Here is a 22,228-nt window from a genome sequence, read left to right as displayed (position 1 = left end):
ATATAAAACAATATCATAAATCACAGTTTTCGATTAAAAAAATCATATAATTTTTTTTGTCGGTTCTAACGAGTTTATAACATTTTCTATGGTTCTCCTTGACTATCAACCTATATATATGACGACATTTATCGTGAAAAAAAAAACATGTATAGTTGGTTCTCGTGTTCTTAAAATACGATCTCATTTGAGCATATCCCTTAAAAACGCAGAAGAGTATGTTATACATGTTAAAATTTTATACGATATAAACTACTAAACTTTCAATTACAACCATGACATGTATTTTGCAATTTGAAAACCATCTCTACAATTGAATCCAAGGGGCCGTTTACTAATGTCTACCAGGTAGTGCTTACCCGCCAGAGCGCCACCCTCACTTAACCGTATCTATAACATTATCAGCCATCAAAACGAACTGTCGGCAAGCAACTTTTAGCCGGTAAGCGTTTACCATGTACTTCTCCCTCACTTATCCTGTAAAACTCTTGACCCTTACTATGCCCTCTTATCGGATAAGATTCTAGGTTTTTGTCATGCTCACTCGGGAGGTAAGTACTTGCAACCAACTGGAATGTCTATAATGACTCAGTTTCAGAATGTGCATATCAGGTCAGAAATTGCATAATTTGGTACAGCATAAAAGCCTTAATTTGTTTCATAAAAAAATGGGCATATATCCACTAGACTACTAGTCTACCAAACCCAACCCAACCCAACCCACCTCACCTAGTGGTTGTAGCAACCATCCCACATGTTATATGAATACTACATCATTACATTCATATGTTTGGTACAACCAGAATTTGATTCACAGAATCTGAAAGAAAGAAAGAAATTCAGACTAGAATCATTGATCGATGTGTAAACGCAAACCGGAATAAACGGCGTTTCTGAATAGCGGATGAACACTTCCCGTTAGTACTTCCTCCTCTAACTTATCCATGTGTGGCCATATCTGTGAATCAACACATACCCCATTACTCCTAAATATACCTCAAATTTCCATTATAGAATGCTAGTGCTAAATGAGAACCATAAATATTTTGAACGTATTACCATCAGAATATGTATTCTGTCAATGTATATCTACTATGTATGCAAGTATATATGCATCACTCACTGAAATTTATATTTGTATTCTGTCAATGAAACTATAATAAGTATTCTGTCAATGAGTATATTCATGAAATTCATTCAGTTCAACACAAAATACACATACCGTGCATGAAAATAGGAAACATCTTCAATTACTTGTATGCATATGTGCATACCGTACAGATAAACGGTTATTAGGTTGTTCCTTAATTTTTCATTTTCTTGGGGGGTTTCCCCTAAACCTCGGTCCACACACCGTTACTCTAAAAAATAGCTTAAATTTCCATTATGGATGCATATAGAGAATACCGGTTATATGCATTGATGCATATGGGTTAATCTTATGAGAACCACAGAAAAAGTTACAGACCATGACAGTGCATCATGTGTTGCTTAGAATTATTTTTTTCAGACTACGGCTAGGATTTTAGGTATTGATAATTGATTTAACATATTTTTGTTTCGCAATGTAGAACTTTTTAAAGTGTTGTGAAACAAAAAATACACGTAAAAGAAGTTTCACATTGTGAAACAAATATATGTTAATCACTGCCTTGAATCCAAGCCTAAGATGAAATAAAATCATGTGAAACAATACCTCAAGGTAAAAGATCTCACGGTTCTCAACCTTTGTGGTTTATATTTTGATTATTCCCCTTGATGCATATACACTTTCAGAATATGTATTCTGCTAATGGAGTATATTCATCAATGCATATCTACTACATATGCACGTATATATGCATTTCATTGATGTATATACTCACTGGAATTCATATGCATCATCAATGCATGTAATGATTCTCACGATTCTCAAAATATTTATGGTTCTCATTTGATATTTTCCCTACATATAGAATACTGGTAGCTTTATGCAAATATACATATTTTTTATTACATTTAGAACAACTATAAGAAAGATAAAGAAGCATGGAACCAACCTCTGAAGCATATTGCCTTGAAAAAGCCTTCACGTAACCCAAAGTTGACAAACACCATTGTTCTTTCTCCTCTACGATATATTCGGTGCCACTACCGGCATTTCTACACAAATAAGAGAGTGCACTAAAATTACAGGTGGAAAACACACAAATTTTGACAGCCAGGAAAAAGTTAAAGCGGAAATGGTACCTCTTGGAGCTTCCATTTTCTTTATCCGTCTCCATTGCAGGTGTGTCTTCTTCATCGACGACCATTGCTTCTGAATCACCAGTAGGCTCCAAGGTTTTCTCTCCAAACGTTTCATGGAGGCGTTCCATTAAAACATTGGAGAAATTTTTGTATAAAGATAGAAACAAGGCCTGCACATGCAACGTATCAATTAACTTGTAATCTAAGATGGGTTTTTAACTCCATAGTTTCACACTTTTTCATGCAGAGTACAAGCCTTAATGATGTTCATTAGAAAATAGATGAACAATAAAAGCAAAGAGGTGGAAATAGTTCAGCCTGCAGAGCAGTCGGGTAGATCTAGTAAGTGGGACAAAATTTATAAATTACTAAACTACCACGTCAAACTAAAAGTTAAAACCCTAAAACCTTCCAGAATTCTTTCACCCCTGCCTCTCTCACGCCCGTCTAGTCATCTCCATGTATCAAACGCACCCTTATGCTGTGTTCTCGTGATCTTTTTTACGAAGGGAGAGAAAGTGGGAGGAAAGAAAAAATCTCGTATTCTCAAATTTTTAAGGAGGGAAAGGAAAGGACAAAGCAGAAAAATAATGCTGATTATCCTTTCAAAACTTTTCTCTCAGATGTGGGAGGAAAAAGAAGAAAAGAAATAATAACAATTAAAAAGATTTGTAAAGTTACATATCTACCCATCAATTACAAACCATTGTAAAATAAACAAGATAATATTTGTAAAAATAATATATTTCCTTTTCTTTCTTTCCCTTCCCTCTCAATAACAAAAACAAGAAAATTCATTACCCTCCAAGTGGATGATGGAACAATGTACTATATCCTAATAGCACTCATAGTCTCTTAATTGTATTAAATTACAATTATAACTCATAAATCACATAAAATAATCAATATCGGAAAGATAAAGCGTCAGTATATAGTCACGAATACCTCATTCTCTTCAAGGGCTCGTGCAAAAAGAGCCTCCTTTGACTCCAAAGATTCACGAGTAGACACCTCCTCCTCCTTTGTCTTTGCAGCATTTGATTTCAAACGTTTCATCCTAGCGGGATTTTCGCCAACAACAGGCTCGCCGTCCACAAGCATGAGCTTGGTCTCAGCAGCATCCAGCTCAGCTTTAGCCTTTGCTGCACTTTGCTCGGCTGTTATAACACTCTTTTTTAGATGAGAAATCTCTTTCCTTAGATCAGATATGCGATTGTATGTTTTATTAAGGGCATTTCTGAGAATCTGTTGAGACAGTGAACAAGTATGATGGTAAGCAACCAAAAGAGAGTCACCAAGACAACTGAAGAAAATAAAGCAAAACAATATATTATGCTAATCTTATCAAAAAGGTAAAAACAAATTTATTTCTGAAAGTCAAGAACAACCTAAACCCGACATGCACTTTTTGCCCCTTCCACAAAAAATATATTTGCAGCCCTTTTAGGTTCTTATCGTATAATTCTAATTTCTACAACCTTCCCAAAAAAGTTGTTATCTTTTCAGATTAGAACTTCTACGAATATGGAAAATGTGACCGGGGAGCTTTGCAATTAACCCAGATTAGTGCTCCTTTCCTCCCAAATTAAGTGCCACATTTCTATTTTAATTTGTCCCAAAATATGCGTCCACTTCAAAAACAAGTTTCAACTTTCCCAGTCTACCCTTAATTAAGATATGGAGAAAATATCTATGTTATTAAGGGTAAAAGTAGCATTCCATTATTTAAAAAGTGTAATGATTACACATTCCTACAACTATGTCATTTTCATTGTGGACATTTATTTTGGGACGGAGAGAGTAATAAGTTCCATCTCACAAGGATTAGCCACAAAAATTTCATCTAACAAGAATTATCAAAAATCTTCTTCACAAGAAAAAATAATGAAAAATTCAGAAGAAACTCATGGAAAAAGGTCAAGGTGTGTTACCTCCCATAAACGATCTGTGGTGTGAAATAGCTCGACATTTGATGATGAAAAGACCCATTTAACAATAGCCAAATTAGATATAAGCCGATAACCCATCATTCTGTCGATTGTTATGGCTGTTGACTGAGCACTATTCTTCCAAAATGAGCCAACTTCCGCTATTAATGTAATTTGAGTTTCTTCATCTGAACAAATTTTTGCAATAACCTGTCCATACCTCTCCAACACAGTAATCAAATGAGTAAAACTCTTTGATCCAATGTCCAGAAGGGTCTGAACAACTACTCTGAGGGCAATATCCAGCCCATTGACTGAGATTACACTTTCTTCAAGCCACGTGATAACATCACGTGCCGTTTTTCTTCCTTTCACCATACCATTAAGTTCTGTTGAAAGTGTATACTCAGTTTTATCATCATCTTCTGAACCATATCTGAAGTCAGGAACACCTTTTGGAGGAAGCAATTCCTCTAAAGCTGGGGTATTTTCAATGCTCTGCACGAAAAGACAAGTTTTAAGACATATTTTACCATTGGTTAAAAACAGTAGAAACCATGCCTCTAAAGATTCTTAGATGATCCAATAAATGAAAAAGGAACATGGGATAGAATCATAACTTTTAACCAAAAAAGGGTCAATATTTGTGACATAAAGCATCGACTTCTATACTTCCAATGTGAAGTCAAAAGGGTCTCATCTTTCCGACGACTGCTTTGACAGTTGTCCAAGGGTAAAAAAGTGGTTGAAGGCATGATCCACTTGTCAAAGAAATGGGTAAGGGTGTTGGACAGAGAAGGTAATAAATACCGACAGTAAAATTGCTCAAATGGGAAAGAGGAACTAAACAACAAACAATCAGACATAAATGTGTAGCTGCTTATACATATACCTGTTTCACTTTATCCCAATACGATAAACGGACTTCTCTATCCAAAACCTCCTGGACAAATACACGTTGTGGAGCCCATTTTGGAAGCTCTAAGACATAAGCCCATTCTTCCCAGGGCCAGATGAACTGAAAGTTTGATCTGCAATATTGGCATGCAAGTATAAGAAAATCTTAAGGGAAATAAGACCATTGAACTTTTACCAAACTTAGAATGGGCATAAGTGCACATGCTTTGGAAAACTATTCACGAAAGACAAGATAGATGATTGTGAAAAGGAGAGACACCGACAAAAAAATTCCCACCAATATCAAATAGTCCAGTGTCCCACACATAACAAGAAGATAAAAGTAGATAGAAAAAACTACCATATATATAATAAAGACCAGTTTTACATATCATAAATTAGAATTTACATATCATATAGAATTACAAGATTAACTTACAAATGGTGTGAAAACCAAAGAATGAGGCGTGTCCGACACTCCATATCTAATTCACTTATTCTATCAAAAAGGGCACGGACAGCCCCAGCTACAACTGCAGGGAAAGCACCTGGAAGAGACTACCAGAACAATGTGATTAGTTCCAAAATAACCCCAAAAAGGAAACGAAACAAGTAGAAAAATAGCTACCAACTTGGGATCTATTATACCTTACAAAGGTCTATAATGACAAGTGTGTAATATATGGGCTTGAATGGTGGCTGAGGCAATAAAAGAAGCTGACAAAAAAAATCCCATTGTTATTCAAGAACAAGAAAGACAAGGATGAATCAAAACAACATGGATGATAAATTTATACCTGAGAGAAAATTGTCTCGGCCATGAGATATTCATATCTGAAAGGAACTGGTAGGCCAACCATGCATGCGGCACATTCCTTTCGACTAGCTTTGCACAAACCAAGAAATATAAGAATAAGGATCATGTCCAAGAGAAGCAACTCGTTAAAAGGTAAGGTGATCACTTCCTCGGAAGCACACATTCTTGAATTGCAGAAGTCAAAGCAAAAAGACCTTATTAACAATAAAAAGTTAAAAGTTACAAACCATCCGTTCAAGAAAAAGAGCACATCCAATAAATACTCTTCCACAACAAAACGATCTATAGGCTGTAGATCCTGCCACCAAAAAGATCATATATAAATCAACATAAATCCCACATGAACAAGAATAGTAAGGCACATGCTAAATAACATCAATACAAACAAACATCAATTTAAATACCATAAGTCCGTAAAGATACAAATTATATTTTGAGAAGAAAATGTATGCAGGAGCCAGCCACTAAGAACATGCATAGGAAAAGTATACAAATCATGTAAGAATCTCAATTAGTTAATTACCTCAGTTTTGCTAGCAGAAAATATATTGAGCCTTCGTATCCTCTGAGGATATTTCAATTCTGCCTCGTGCTTTTGTCTACCAAAACTGACTCCAGAGAGTTCCCCAGGGGTATCTGGTTGCTCAGGACAACTGATGGGTCCAATATCATGAGACTTCCCAGCTACTAGCTGTGCTTCATATAAAAGATGTGGCCTTGGAACTGTGAGCATATAAAGAGCAAATGTTAACAAGAATCATAGGAAAATCAATGTCAAACTGTGAGCTTAATGCAACTGCCCCAGAAGCTGAAAAGAAAAGCAAAAAATGAACTTAACAAGTAAATAGAAGTACCACTCTCAAGTTTCCAGCTGTTCTTGGAGAGATCTTGGATTCGACTCCATAGGTCTTCCACAAAATCCTATAAAACATAATGAAAGCACCGGTAAAACACCAGTGTGCAAAGTTATTAAGGAACTATAAAACAAATGTCAAAACTATCTGTTGTCTAATGTTTATACCAAATTTGGATATAATCAACATGTTTTTCTTTTTCTTTTTTTACGTATTTGCTTATGAATATTAATTTTGAAGTATGAAAGGAATAATTATGATCACCAAATATGTATTTTGCCCAAAATTAGCGTTTATATGAAAGGAATAATTATGATCACAATGTTTGTGGCAGTACCCTCGGTTGACATACATACACAACTGCCAAATAACACTTTACTTGGTAATGAAGAAGGAAAAAAAAACGTTTGTTAAATATGTTCTGCCTTATTTCACACCCTTTTTCTCTAAATATTGTACCACAGAAGCACCTCAAGCTCCAAAGGTTTATTTTCTGAGAACATTTCTCTATTCATGAAATTAAAAATTGGGCAATTTTGAGCACAAGTGAAACTGAATGAACTTCATAATTAATAAAAAACAAAGTATTACCATCAACAGTAATACTAAAAACCTAATTTTTCTTTTGTGTTTACATAAACTTTTCCTTGTGTTCACACTTGTTTACCCTCTAATTTTTTACTACTGATTTTCTGTAGAAATAAACCGAGTTCTCTCTCTGCAAAACACATACAAGAAACATGAGTCGCAATGCATGCTATCATATCAATGCAAATATAATACGAGCTTCAATGCCACTTGGAGTTCTTTCAAGAAGAGAAACAGAGAAAAACTATGGAGGAACTTAACAAGTAAAAAGAACTGTATAAGATACCTGTTCAACATGAACTTTATCAATTTTGTTTATCTCCTCGAAGACAGATAGACCAACGTCAGAAACACGTCTTCTGATACTTAAATAGGCTTCTATCCCAACCATAACTCTTTCAATCTCTTCTGGAATTTGCTGCAAGGATTAAATGTCCGACCATCAAACAGAATGACCAAAAGAATTTGCTCTCATGATAATGAGGATGGTTATACCCAGAAGAGAAAAAGCCAGTAGCATAAAAAAACAGCTATGACTGAGTTCTTGATGTTTTAGATTATAAGAATCCAAAACTCAAGCATGCAAAAAACTAAACTTGACTGGTGAAAGAAAATGTCTTCTTGCAAAGATAAGTAGAATAACGAGTGAAGAAAAATCTTACATGTAAAATCCATCAAACCCAATCCAAATTCCTAGTTTTCACATTATTATCAATGTTCAGACTACTTAATACCATATCAGTGGCAACAGAAGTAAATTGAAAAGAGAAAAAACTGATAACAACTTTCTTTGCAATTAGTTTTACGCTTACTGTCCTTATCCAAAGTTAAGTAGAAGTGAAATTCAGTTAGCATGAGATTACCGCTTACCTCAGCAAGCTTTTCCCATGTATGGAACTTAACCAAGCATTTTAAGGAGCTTTTCTCCATAAGGAAACTTAACAAAGCATTTTAAGGAGGATGCATGTAAAGTAACCCCAGTGAAGATGTCAATGGAAAGTGCCTTGCTGGGTTTCATGACAAAGCATCCAATCAACCAGGTCCTGCCACTAATTCAGCCCCTCAGACAGTCTTGCCCGGTGCATATTTGCCAACAGAATATCAGAACCAAATACTATCAGTTGCTCACATCTATCCTCAGTCATCAGCATGAAAACATGCTAGAATCCCCAACCTCCCATAACATCAATGTTACAGGCAGAACCATAACCAAATCCACCTATGTACAATACTTCTAACTCACAAAGACCATGGTTCCCAGTTGTTTTTCTGCTCAACTTTCTGAATATAAATGCAGGCTAGCTCAATCATTAAGTAAGATGTACAAATGAAGTTATGAACAAACCTGCAACAAAATCAATTTATTCCAAATATTCAGGGAAGGCTACAAATAAAAACCTAGAATTCATAATGATGAGGCCTCATAGGGATCAGAACTTTGTCTGTCGCAAAAACCTCTTAGCACAAGCATCCTCTTTAAACTTATGAATCCAAGGATCTATATTTAAGATGACCAAACTGTAGGTGTAGCCTTTATGATACTAAGAAGACCATTCAACTCACTGTCATACACTTCATACACATTACTATGCCATTATAAATATCTTTGAGACTTTGATCACATCTGCACACATTGTGGGCGGATTCTTCTCATCTATCCTTCGACCCTAAGATGTCTTCTCTGCATCGATAAACACTATAAGAATAGCCTGTTTGTGCCTCATGCACATAGCCTCCACTATTGATGTCACTGGCAAAAACCTAACCGGAAATTCACTCCACAAAGGTCCTTCCCCCGACCCACCATACACACACAAGAAAAAACCTAAACCACATTACTTTACAGTGATATCTGGCAGAAAAAATTTGAATGGAGCTAATGGTAAAATATAGAGCATCCAACAAGGTAACTGCAAAAACTCGAGGAATAAATCCACTCAACCCGTAAAAAAATCAAAAACTTCCTCCTTGTGACTTGATGAAAGAAACTATGGATTCACTCGCCAATAAAGATAAATAGTAACTTGTTTTCCTTTATCCCAAAATCGTCAAATATATTATTTTCCCGCATGTTGTATCTAAAACCAACTTCCTCCAAGACAGGCATTAGAGTAGTGCTCTGTAGAAAGAATCTAGCCTTCTAAAACAGGCACCAATTACAGTCTACAAAACACGCTTATGTGAAGTTAAAGATATATGATTGAATGCTTCCTTGGAATAAACATGATCTGCAAATCATATTAACATGAATTGGAAAAATAAGACTTCCATTGCCATCTAGCAGAGACATACTTGCTTCTTATTCTTTGACTTGTTCCAGATCAAGTTAATTTCTTGCACTTAATCGCCTACACAGGGATTAAGCAAGCGAGTGGTTCATTATATGTGTAAAATATAGTCACACATAATTGTATACACACGAAAATCAAAATATTGACGGTACATTGTTTGGTAGAAATGTAGAATTACCTTTCTAAACGACTACTTGAAATGTACCATCAACAATTAATGAGAACAAGCAGATAAAGTCGATTAATCCCCAATAATTAGCTGGGAAGCCCTATCGTGTAGGTGGCTGCTTAAGTAACTCTAGTTGATCAAACCAGTGGGAGGGGAAGCTTAAACGCCTAAGTGGTCCTATGCGGAGATTTCCACAACAACAACTCTTTCCTACTGATTATGTGGTTTGGAAAACCCTAAGGTAGGTAGCAACAACTTTTATCTTCCACTGTGGCATACAACATCCTAGGCTTTTAGGTTCTATATTTTAATGGGCTAGTTTAACAATATTTCAGTGTCGATGAAGGTATCTTTTCCTATTAAACATGTGATTCATTTTCTTGCTCACATAGTCGCATCACCTTGACCTATGAGAATTTGGTTTTAGAACTCTTGCAAGAACTTGTGCACCAAAACTGATTTTTACATTTATACAAGATAGCACAAAGAAAACCATAACAAAGAACTAGCAAAAATTCTTCCTACAGTTGAGTGCAAACACCAAGAGGATAAAACAGGAATGATTAGAGTGGTTTGGCAAGAAAAGCAACAAATTGTCATGTCCGGGTAGTTTCTTCTCACCATCTATACAAGCATGTATCATATGTCGGTTGTATGAACCAAAATGAGCGAGAAATTAAATTTGAGAACCTACCTCGCCAAGTTCAGACCCACCCCAAGGAAGGCAGGAAAGAATGCAAGTTATGTAGAAATCAGCACGGGCTTGCCATGAAGGGTTCCCTTTCTCATCATCCACTATAGTTGCAGCAGAAGATAATAACGTTTCAAAAACCACCACTAGTGAACTTGGTTGGACGACTTTGCTACACATCTACGAGATATAAGTGCAAGATACAACTCAAAACACATTTCGGCAAATGAAAGAAACAATACTATGGTAAAATTGTAAGTAGCATCACTAATGTAGAGAGAGAAAAAAAAATGCACAGAAATCAGAGGAGCAAAAGCAAATGCACATGTGTGATTAAGCCAAAATTGTATTTCAATTGTTCTATAAAACATTGGAATTTGGATATGGCTAGTAAACCCCATTCAGAAACCACAATAAGGACACATCTATTCAGTCCATATTGTTTTCATTTGCATCTTATCCTGGTTAAAACAACATAAAGTATAGAAACATACCAAAACAGTTAGAAACCGCATTAATACACGGATCTTATTACAATCTCCAGTGTCAAGTGCATCCTGCAAATAAACAAGAAGACCCGTCACAGAAGGTTGGAAAAAATCAACACAAAACCTACAACAAGAGATACCAAATGACAAGCTAATAGCTACTGCTYAAGAACTTGTAYGTCCATATTTTAATYGATAGAAAAATCAATGTTGTATTTCTTTCCATCAAATAACATATAGTAAACATGGTGAAAAGACTCGAACAAAAACGCCTAAGGAACCGTGAATTGTACCAATTATCTTCATTTTAATATGAGTGTGCATTCAGGAAGAAAGCAAACATCTTGATCAAGAACCACTGCTTACTCACCTGCAAACTCTTTTGAGTACTCTCCAATATTTTCTTGACGAGCTCTTCATTTTCCAAGTTCAATAACCCAATCTACAAAAGAAAAAAACAAGAGAAGACAAGAAATACATCAAGAATCAGTGTTTAAAAGGTAGAGTATAAAAAAAGAAACTGAACCTACCACCGTCCCATATAGAGGAATCTTGTGAGGCAATTGCTCTGAACATTGGAGAAGAAACTGTCAAAAATTTGAAGTGACTAAATTAGCTTCAATGCAATTCTAAAATTAAGAATTAAGAATTAAGGAATAGTAAATCACAGTTAAGATTTCGTCTTCAGAATGCTCTAGTTCCCGCCGAACCACACCAAAGCAAGCATCCTGCAAAAAAGGAGAAATTAGGGTTAACAACATTAGGGTTTACCGAAAATTAAAAAAAAAAATAGGGTTGTATTGAAGAGAAAGTAAATAGAAACTAACAATGTGGTCTTTGTAATCGATTATACCGCCATATTCAGAGGACTTCTCTCCGATTCGCAAAATCAAACTCCTCCAGCTACTCATATCTTCTTGTCTATTGAAACACCGACGAAAATCCGAAGATTAGATTCACAGGAACCAATACCAAGAGCGCAAGAACACTTCTCTAGGTGGAGGGTGTAGATATATATACGTCTATATGTATAGTTCGAACGGGAGAGTGCCGGTGTCAGCCAAGTCCCCAAGGGTTTTTGGGTTCGCAAATCGATTTTACTGCATGCCCTAACTTTGAGCTGTACACTGAACCGGGTTTGTTGATTAAACCGGAGGGGTGGTTCGCATCTGTCCGGACAAAGTTTAAATAATATAAAATTTAATAATAAAGTTTAAAAAATAAAATATACAGGGAAAGTGAATTTGATGTTCTAGGTGATAATTTATATCTATATTATCTTATAAATCAGATTTATTAAAAATCTTTAAAATGTTTTTTAATGTACAAGGTATTATGTTTATGTACAAAGTCTTAAAAATAATTCATAATGCATTAACTACTACTACTTTATGCATTTAGTCTTGAAATCTTTTAAATCTATAATTAAAATAACATATAATACAAATTACCAATGTATATTGTTATATTTTTCTTTTCATGTTCCCAATATACTTTTGACACTTTTTACTCATGTTTTCACCCTATCATACCTCTATGTCTTCTACTCATCCCCCAATGTGATATTCAAACTAATATTCACCATGAATTATTAAAAGTTTTCTCCTTCAATTACTCTAGAACTCTCGGTCTCGCTCTCGATTCTTGATTCTTTGCTCTTGGTGTAAATCGAATACATTTGTGAAGTCGTTTAAATATGTTCAATTTTAAATATATTGGATTTTAAACTGTCATACAATTTTTTTCATGGATAGACAGTAATTGGAATCATAACTCTTATTTATTCAAATTGTATTTATATGTAAAGACCAAGTGTAACTTATATTTTCGTTAAATCTTTTCTAATAAAAGCAGTGAAACTTCAAAATCGTTAAAATTCACGGTTCTTGTTGTATTGCGCAGGTACACAACTAGTTATGTTCTAATTTGAAATATATTGGTAAAATATAAGTTTGTTCCACCTTGTTTCATTGGGTGGGGTGGAACACCGAATACGTCTGTTCCACTTTGTTTCAGATTGTTCCTCATAAAAATTCTATCAGATGTGAAATAATGATTTTTGTTCTGTTTTGTCTTGTCCAGAGCACCAAACACACCTATAACACTAAGGAGGTGTTCGGTTAGGACAGTTGAAGAAAAATGAAACTGAGAATGAAAATTGGAATTAATTTTCGTTCCCGTAGTTTTTACCTGGAATAGAAATTTGGGCTAATGGGAAATTGACTCATTATATTATATAAAACCAAACAGTTTCTTTTATTTTTGTTTGCATTTTTATTAATTAATGTTTAATACATCTAACCAAACACCCATATAATACATACAAGTTATACAACACTATAACTAGAATTGACAATAAGGGTGCGTTTGGTGCGCAGACAGGACTGGACAGGACAGAACGGGACAGGATGGGACAGGACAGGACAGGACAGGACAGGACAGCTGTTCAGCGTTTGGTAAGACAGGACAGGACAAGACAGAACTGGTTAAAATGACCAATTTACCCCGTGAGCTGTTTAGTGTTTTTTCACTACGAAATCAAGTAAACTCTCATAATCAATTCAACAATTATAATCAATGTAAACCAATTCATCAACAACAACATTCAGCAATCATAATCAATTCAGCAATTATAATCAATGTAAACCAATTCATCAACAACAACATTCAGCAATCATAATCAATGTAAACCCTAAATCGATTGCTGTAATCCTCTTAGCATAAACAAGCTGGTAAAAATGTAGTTGATGTAATCCTCTTAGCATAAACAAGCTGGTAAAAATGTAGTTGCTGTAATCCTCTTAGCATAAACCCTAAATCGATTCAAACCTAGCAAACCCTAAATCGATTCAAACATAGCGATGGAGAAGGAGAAGGTTARGGCAATCATGTACCTGATGAAGGAGAAGGTAATGTGATGGAGGCGGACTGTGTGTATGGACTAGAACTCCCGTCGCCGTCGAGATGGAGGGTGTCGTCGCCGTCGAGATGGAGGGTGTGCGATGGAGGGTGTCGTCGCCGTCGAGATGGAGGGTGTACGATGGAGGGTCGCCGATTGAGGGTGTGCGATGGAGGGTCGCCGATTGAGGGTGTGCGATGGAGGGTCGCCGATTGAGGGTGTGCGATGGAGGGTCGCCGATTGAGACGCTGTGAAGGGGATGAAGAAGACGGTGGAAGGGATTGAGGGTAAAGGGGTAAAAAATTCCTTGTTCTAGTTAGTTCCAGGGGTAAAGGGTGGACTCCCGTGTCCCACCCTTGTTCTAGTTAGTCCCACATAAAGCCATAACAAACATRGKACAAGTGTGTTCTGTTCTGTCCTGTCCCACCCTGTTCTGCCTACCAAACGCACCCTAAGTGACCCAACCCGCCAACCCAACCCAAAGTTAGCAGGTTGGTTGAGATTTTCAACCCATTTAAGTAAATAGGTCAACCCAATTATAATATATATTTTCAACCTGTATCTTCCTCTCGTTTGTGAAAGTGAAACCCAAATAATTAGTCTACCGTGTGCGCCTTCAACACAATACTCCAACTCTCCAAGCCTCTGTCAGTCTCCTCGTCTTTTCTCTTAGTCCCCGCCTCTCTGGTGAAGATCGGTGGTATCTATCCGGTCTCAATCGCAAATAGTAAGTTCATTCCATTTTAAGTTCCTTATGTGTCACTGTGACTATGTTTCTTCTTTAAAGTTCATATATTTTAAGTTCCTGTTGTATTTGACTTTTTGTTCAAAAGTTCACATTTTTTAAGTTATTGCTGTAATTTTTTTTGTTTTCCATTTCATTTCAGTGATTAATACGGTTGAAATTTCGAAATAATATGATCTACAACCTCCTCCATCACCATCAGAGCACAAGGAGAAAAAATTTGATTAACCAATTAAAGTCCAAACCAGTCTAGTGTGAATTTCAATCGTCACAAAAAAACTTACATTTGAGGTATAGAATAGCTTTGATTTTATGGACCCTGATGAAATCAAACTCTTGCTCAGATGGCTGGGGTAGCTAACCCAACCTCGAGAGTGGCATGTGAATCTACTTTTAGCATTGGTGGTAGAGTCATTTGATTCTTACAAAAGTTAATTGAAGTATTCTACAGTTGAGATTATTATCTGCCTAAGAGATAGGGTAAACAGTTCAACCGACTACCAGCTTATTTAGGTAACAAGTTGGGTTGGGTTGAAAAATCTGAACCTATTTGACAAAGACTAGCATTTATACTTTAAAGCACCATTTGATTTGATTATTCTCTCAGGTATCAATTAGTGACCATATGAAAGTGTTTCTAAAATCAAAAAGACTAAAATACCCTAAGAAACATGTGATGATAGTTGGTTTTTAAATAGTGAGCAAATTACAGTTTTGCCCCTCGTGATATGTTCCTATTACAACTTTCATCCTTAAACTTCAGTTATTATACCGGTGAACAGTGATAGATGTAATTGTAATTTCTTTCGACTCTGGTCTCCAAATGACAACAGTTAATCTTGTACCCATGTTTCTAATTTTCCATTATAAAGCTAAAATTTTATACATTACACTGTTATATGGAGATTTTTCTACTTATCTCTCACTATTATTTTCTATATTTTAGCATATATATTGGAGATGCTCTAACATTTTTTCTTCTTTGAGACACTCGGTGTTGCAAGTCATGAAATAGAAAACCATTTATAGCCAAGCCATTGCCTCCTACTATCATTTACATCCGACCACCAATATGTATCTATTTCTCCCTTCTGCGTCACGTGCTACCACCATCACACATCCACCATCTCAAGTCTTTTGAGAAAGAGAAAAACGCAATATGACCAACATTGATATATATATATATATATATATATGAGAGAGAGAGAGAGAGAGAGGGGGGGGGGAGAGTTTATACGAGAATGATACATATTTAAGAAAATAAAAAAAATGACCAAATTACGTACAAAATCACATGTGATGACTAGAAAAGTGTGTGGGCAACCCTATGGCCTCGTGACAAGGTCACGTAAATCACATATGACTTTGTACGTGATGTTAGTACAAAATCACATGTGATTCAACAATTTTCTTAAATACGTACTATTCTTGTATAAACTCGACTCTCTCTCTCTCTCTCTATATATATATATATACACATGTGTGTGTGTGTATATATATATATATATATATATATCACACGTACGCCACAAATCGACGACTCCATCTTCTTAATACACCGAAGCTTTGACCTACAACTCTATTTTCTCAAGACATATCAAAGCTCCCCTAGATCAATGTCTCCAACATGCAACTCCATCTCTGACAATGCTCTCATTCCTTCACGTGGATCGTACCATTTCATCGCTACAACTTCTGTCATCGACTATCTGTTTTGGTTTTTGATGCAGGGTATTGTTTTTAGGATATGAACTAGGGTGGGTTGGTGAAGGGGGAGTCGAACGAGGAGGTTAGGTCAAAATGAATATTGAATCTTAATTAATAAAAGAAAGGGGAATCACGACAGTGATGAAAAGTAAGGTCAATTCAACATTGGCATGCAACCACACCTTACGAGGTGATTAAAACGATTTAAAAAATATAAAGACCAAAATATCCTCAAGTAAAATAACCCTTACTTTCGGTCATCATCCAGAGGGACCGAATTCAAAATGAAATTCAAACCACAACGAATATCACTGGTCCACCAGTGTAATAAACAAAGTTGAGGGACCAAAGCTGATACTGAGAAAATACCACATGGACCAAAACTGTAATTTTTTCATTTATATTTGAATCTTTCAAACCGAACAATACACTTTATTTTTGGGAAAAAAAACAGCATTAAAAGCACCAATTCGTTTGATTCTCTTTTCTCTGGTCTCAAACCTCTGATATCACCGTAGGTTTGATCGATTAATTCATCAATACATTAATGCTATATATCACGAGAATTGATTGAATGATTTGAATCGTTTTTGTTTCTGATTGTGAAACGTGTTTTTGATTTGTTTTTTTTTGGGTTGTTTTGACAGGGAAGAAACTGAAATCGAATAATCCTTTTTTGTTTGTGAGAAATGGCGACGAAGAAGAGTGTAAGTAGTTTGAAGGAAGGAGATCTGAAGGGGAAGAGGGTGTTTATTAGGGTTGATCTCAATGTACCGTTGGATGACAGCTTCAAGATCACCGATGACACCCGTATCCGCGCTGCTGTCCCTACGATCAAATACTTGATGTCTAATGGCGCTAGAGTCGTCCTTTCTTCTCATCTGGTATATGTTTTGTGTTCTATTTTGTTCTTCACTCGATTTGGATCATATATACGTGTGTTGCCATCCATCTTCAACTGATCAATCACATGTCATAAGTAATAAGTTATAAGTAACATGCTGTGTTTGATGTATTTGTATCGTTTTCGCATATTCATTCATAGAACTTGAATATGTGATGTTTGATTACGTGATTATGATGTGGATTTTGAAACCGTATTGTTCATAATTTTATCTCAACAAGGATGGTAATCAATTGATCCCAATATATGTTAATATGTGGAAAATGCTCCTTGAAGGAGCTTCGGGGGCACAATATATAGAACCCATTAGCTTAATGCCTTTGGAGAGTGCGCCAGGGTTCCAACATATACCGACGGGAGCTAGTACAAGTCTAGCCGACGTTGGAATACAACGCCCCCTCCAATGGAGGCTGGACAACACAGATTGTCCCAAAGTGTGTTGACTCTAATGTGAAAGTATATATGAAACCCATTAGATTATTCTTTAAAAGATCCCTTGTGGAGATAACGGAGGTCCCACTGTATATTGAGGATAAATGGTTCAAGTAGTCTAGCTGATTTGGAACTCTAACGTGATCCAACGGATATCTAAGAAGGCAGATTCAGAATTGGGACTACATTCCAAAGGGGATAATAAGACATGTTTACTCCTAAAATAGGAATTACTAAGGGAAACGATATATATCACTTTCGTTTATAATGACATCTTTTTGTTGGGAATCAAATTACTGAATTTTGAAGTAATCTGTTTCAGTTACGTTGATAGACGATTATGACTCATAGTTAAATTTTCTACTGAAAATGCGGAGAAGTTTACTAGTAGTATAAGGTTTTTATATTCTCGTGTTTGTTGTGTATGTATTTACAGGGACGGCCAAAGGGTGTAACCCCAAAATACAGTCTGAAGCCGCTTGTGCCTAGACTCTCTGAGCTTCTTGGAGTTGAGGTTTATTTCTATCTTCATTTTCATCTGCATAACTACCCTCATCAGTTATTGTAACCGTTGGTTTGAAGTGTCCTCTTTGCACCTTAACATGTAACAGGTCAAGATGGCAGGTGATTGCATCGGTCCAGAAGTTGAGAAACTGGTGGCCGAGATCCCTAATGGGGGCGTTTTACTTCTTGAAAACGTCAGGTTTTATCCAGAGGAAGAGAAGAATGATCCTGAATTCGCAAAGAAGCTTGCATCTCTAGGTGACCTGTATGTCAATGATGCATTTGGCACTGCACATAGGGCACATGCATCTACCGAGGGTGTTGCAAAGCACTTGAAGCCTTCGGTTGCTGGGTTCCTCATGCAAAAGGTTTGTCCTAGCCTTCATCTCTTTTTGTTGATTGTCGTAAATGGTGAGCAAGGAGACATTGAATATTTGGTGGCAATGTAGGTCAAAGCTATAAATCAAGCGGTGTTTCTTTCTGTCCTTTGGGCCTGTTGTGTCGTTGGTGAAATGGACTAATGCTAACGATTAGAGCAACATATTTAGTAGTCAAGATACAACAACTTTTATATTAGTCGGTGTTCACAAAAGCGTCATGGTGTAAGACACGTACCCGCCGTGTTGTGTAAGGCGTGGGTCACACCATGCGCCTTGAGGTGCGCATGCATTTTTTACAAGACATGATTTTTTTTAAATTCTTTTAAATATAAAGTTTTTTCTAATTTTTGTGTTTTTACACTTTCAACATTATATTTTATTATTTTTACAAACTTAGTTAATCACATCACTCTCAGTTTCTTGGATTCACACATGTCACGGATTCACGGTTAAAACGAAGTTGTAGAATTTTTCCACTTCTATTTTGAATACCTGATCACAAACTTTTTATATAAAACTAGCTAATTTATATGAATGAATTTTTTTAATATCATTATATATATGACATACAAATTTGTCGCTTTATGTTACGCCTCAACAAATGCGACAGGCTTGAGGTCGTTGCATCCCATTTTGAACCTCGATATTAGTTAAACCACACCAATCTAACCTAGAATATTCTATTCGGAGCTTAGGTCTCATGGTGTGATGTATGCATACATGACTCCTACTCCAAAGAGTAGAACAGTTGTTTCTGCTATGTGAGAAAAAAGTTTGACCTACGATTTTCAGAAAGATTGTTGCAAAGTTTGAAGAAAAAGAAGGAAAAAATTCAAAAGAGAGGATCTTCGAAAAAGAAGGAAGGCCAGGCTAAAAGATATGAAGCAACAATATAAAACAAAAAAATTAATTGAAGATATTAAATCTTAATCATAATGAAGAAGTTCATCTTCATTAAGCACACTTCAGCTTTGGAATCTCTCGTTATTTCTTGACACTTCGATACAAAACTGCCTAAATTTGACTTCAAATGGAGTCAATTTTTAGTTTTTTTATCATTGTTCTGGTTAGCCATGAGGAAGTTACTAGACTGTAATGAACTATATTTGGTAATTTTTATCCATATGTTCTCTTTTCAGGAACTTGACTACCTTGTTGGAGCTGTATCTAATCCCAAGAAGCCATTTGCTGCAATTGTTGGTGGTTCAAAAGTTTCAAGTAAAATTGGTGTTATTGAGTCATTATTAGAGAAGGTTAACATCCTTGTGCTTGGTGGAGGAATGATATTCACTTTCTATAAAGCCCAAGGGCACAAAGTTGGGTCTTCCCTTGTGGAAGAAGATAAACTTTCCCTTGCAACATCACTTCTTGAAAAGGCCAAGTCTAAAGGGGTTTCTTTGCTGCTTCCTACTGATGTTGTAGTTGCTGACAAGTTTGCTGCAGATGCCAACAGCAAGGTTTTTTTTATTTTTTATTTTTTTTTCCTCCCATTTGCTCACCCGTGTTTATTCATGCTTTGTTTTAGTAGCTTTTGACACTCGGTATCCATGCTAAATGCACTTGAATGGCGTGGAATGGAAGAGTTCCACATTGAGTTTCTTAGACTGCATTTGGTACACAAGACTTTACACAACATGACAAAAACTCATTGTTTCTCATGTGACATGACATGGGATTGGGATTGAGTGGGACAAAAATGATTTTTTTGTTCCACCGAAATACTAAAAATTTACTACTCTACCCTTATTTGATATATAGCCATAGCATGGTATTTCATTTAATATGGTCACCACCACCCACCAAAACTGCCACAATCACCACCGCCCACCTCTCCTATTCAACCACCATCTCCACCTCTACCATCACCGGCTACCACCTGCCAGCCAGCATCACCCTTACCCCCACCTCCACCAAGACCACCACTTCTACCATCGTCGACTACCACCTGCCACCCACCAAAGCTTGATTTGTGTCATTTATAATTATTACACGATATATAAAATCTCTAAATAGGATGTTTAATTTTAACAGTTTTGTCCTATATCTTACCAAACATTATACAGACAACTTGTTCAGTCTTTTCCTAGTCGCACGAAACATTATACATACAACTTGTCCAGTTCCGTCCCATCTGCATACCAAATGCTACCTTTACTGAATAGGATCCTACCTGTATATTTGCTTTTATTTCATGTTGGTTGGCAGTTTGCCAACACATCATTGTATGCATACTTTAGTTGAAGTGTAGATTACATGCTAAATGGTCTGGTTATTGTTCGATTTTAGGTTGTTCCAGCAAATAGTATTCCTGATGGCTGGATGGGACTGGACATTGGACCAGATTCCATCAAGTCATTCAGTGAAACTTTGGATACTACCAAAACCGTCATATGGAACGGACCTATGGGTGTGTTTGAGTTCGAGAAGTTTGCTGCAGGAACAGAGGTACACATTCTGGTCTCTTAAGTTATTTGATCTTTAGGTTTTCATGCATAGAGGAAAGTTCAAACGAGAACCATAAATATTTTAAAAACCTGAAAACCAACTATTCATGCGATATTCATGATAATGATGCACTAGATGATGAATACTCAAAATGAGAACACATGATATTCGTTGTAAAAATACATTCATCTTCATGATGAAAATGCATAATATTCATGATTATTCATACAATGCAGGTTCACATGAGAACCAATTATTCATGTTATATTCATGATAAGGGTAGACCACGTTTTTCATCCCTGTGGTTTGTTAAAAATTATGATTTTCGTTCCAGTGGTTAGAAATTGCGGTATTCATCCCTATTTGTTTCGGCCCTTGTTTACAATTCTTTAATTTTGGTTCCTTGTACTCAAAGGTGGGAATTAGTCCAGGGACGAAAATAGCAATTGCAAACCATAGGGACGACTATCACAATTTCTAAACTACAGGGGTGAAAATTGAAATTATTAACAAACCACATGGACGAAGATTGTAATTTACTCTCATGATAATGATGCGATTCACGATGAAAATCACTCATGATGAAAATACATGATGTTCATTGTAAAATACGTTTATATTCATGACAAACATACCCGATATTCATCATTATTCATGAGGAATTAATATATTCAAAATATTTATGGTTCTCATTTGAACTTTTCCAATATGTAACATTTGTAACGGAAGTGACAACCATCATCGGAGACTGATGTCTAAAGGTCGTGTTAACAGGCTATCGCGAAGAAATTGGCCGATCTTAGTGGGAAGGGAGTGACAACCATCATTGGAGGTGGCGATTCAGTTGCAGCTGTGGAAAAGGTTGGGCTTGCCGACAAGATGAGCCACATCTCAACAGGTGGTGGTGCTAGTTTGGAGCTTTTGGAGGGTAAATCACTTCCTGGTGTGCTTGCTTTGAATGACGCTTGAGCCGAGCCGAGCCGACCCTCTTGTTGATCTTGTTTTTGCCATTGTTTTGCTTCAAACGGAGAGTGAGAAATGTGGACGATAATGAAACCCGACTTGCGGTTAAGGGTATTAGTTTAGAGTAGAAGTTAATAAAAAGGTCCAGTGAATCTGTGACCATGGCTGGTTCTTGAATTGGTATCAACAGTCCTTGTATAAATGATCTTCATTTTGTAGCTTCATGGTGACATTTGTTCTACTGCTTTTGTTTTGGTATGAATGAATATAAATGAAAGATTGAGATTGGATTGGACA

At 36.2% G+C, this 22,228-nt stretch overlaps 2 protein-coding genes across 4 annotated transcripts; one reads left to right on the top strand and one right to left on the bottom strand.

Moving 5' to 3' along the window:
• Nucleotides 1-575: 575 nt before the first annotated feature.
• LOC112506458 (nuclear cap-binding protein subunit 1) lies at nt 576-12,029 on the bottom strand. Of its 3 annotated transcripts, XM_025110511.1 has the most exons (20): nt 11,973-12,029; nt 11,780-11,873; nt 11,621-11,680; nt 11,483-11,539; nt 11,323-11,394; nt 10,959-11,021; nt 10,468-10,644; nt 7,600-7,731; nt 6,726-6,792; nt 6,395-6,594; nt 6,099-6,169; nt 5,852-5,936; nt 5,703-5,771; nt 5,494-5,612; nt 5,050-5,188; nt 4,161-4,655; nt 3,175-3,474; nt 2,230-2,399; nt 2,040-2,142; nt 576-958 (listed from the first exon to the last, which is right to left on the bottom strand). In XM_025110511.1, exons 2-20 carry the CDS (start codon nt 11,861-11,863, stop codon nt 851-853), a joined length of 2,571 nt encoding a protein of 856 aa, XP_024966279.1. In that variant the 5' UTR covers nt 11,864-11,873; nt 11,973-12,029; the 3' UTR covers nt 576-850. The 3 variants fall into 3 exon arrangements, with proteins under 3 accessions (XP_024966279.1, XP_024966280.1, XP_024966281.1); XM_025110512.1 differs by lacking the exons at nt 11,780-11,873; nt 11,973-12,029 and having other exon boundaries at nt 11,483-11,520; nt 11,621-11,673; XM_025110513.1 differs by lacking the exons at nt 10,468-10,644; nt 10,959-11,021; nt 11,323-11,394; ... (2 more) ...; nt 11,780-11,873; nt 11,973-12,029 and adding an exon at nt 8,184-10,461.
• A 4,728-nt stretch (nt 12,030-16,757) lies between these two features.
• On the top strand, nt 16,758-22,228 carry LOC112507637 (phosphoglycerate kinase, cytosolic-like). Its single transcript, XM_025112289.1, has 7 exons — nt 16,758-16,817; nt 16,951-17,187; nt 18,076-18,153; nt 18,251-18,511; nt 19,663-19,980; nt 20,810-20,968; nt 21,743-22,228. Exons 2-7 carry the CDS (start codon nt 16,993-16,995, stop codon nt 21,935-21,937), a joined length of 1,206 nt encoding a protein of 401 aa, XP_024968057.1. The 5' UTR covers nt 16,758-16,817; nt 16,951-16,992; the 3' UTR covers nt 21,938-22,228.

This window comes from Cynara cardunculus (assembly GCF_001531365.2).
Source record: "Cynara cardunculus var. scolymus isolate 2C chromosome LG 2, CcrdV1, whole genome shotgun sequence".
Classification (NCBI taxonomy): Eukaryota; Viridiplantae; Streptophyta; class Magnoliopsida; order Asterales; family Asteraceae; genus Cynara; species Cynara cardunculus.
The sequence above is the reverse complement of the archived record's forward strand: the minus strand, read 5'-3'. Positions and strand labels throughout refer to the sequence as shown.

Excerpts from the sequence above, each read along its gene's own strand:
- LOC112506458 (XM_025110511.1), bottom strand. The coding sequence starts at position 11,863 with ATGAGTAGCTGGAGGAGTTTGATTTTGCGAATCGGAGAGAAGTCCTCT. Across the intron at positions 11,681-11,779 it reads TCGATTACAAAGACCACATT|GATGCTTGCTTTGGTGTGGT; the intron begins GTTAGTTTCTAT and ends CCTTTTTTGCAG. Across the intron at positions 6,595-6,725 it reads CAGCTGGAAACTTGAGAGTG|TTCCAAGGCCACATCTTTTA; the intron begins GTACTTCTATTT and ends ATATGCTCACAG.
- LOC112507637 (XM_025112289.1), top strand. The coding sequence starts at position 16,993 with ATGGCGACGAAGAAGAGTGTAAGTAGTTTGAAGGAAGGAGATCTGAAG. Across the intron at positions 17,188-18,075 it reads TCGTCCTTTCTTCTCATCTG|GGACGGCCAAAGGGTGTAAC; the intron begins GTATATGTTTTG and ends ATGTATTTACAG. Across the intron at positions 20,969-21,742 it reads AGTTTGCTGCAGGAACAGAG|GCTATCGCGAAGAAATTGGC; the intron begins GTACACATTCTG and ends TCGTGTTAACAG.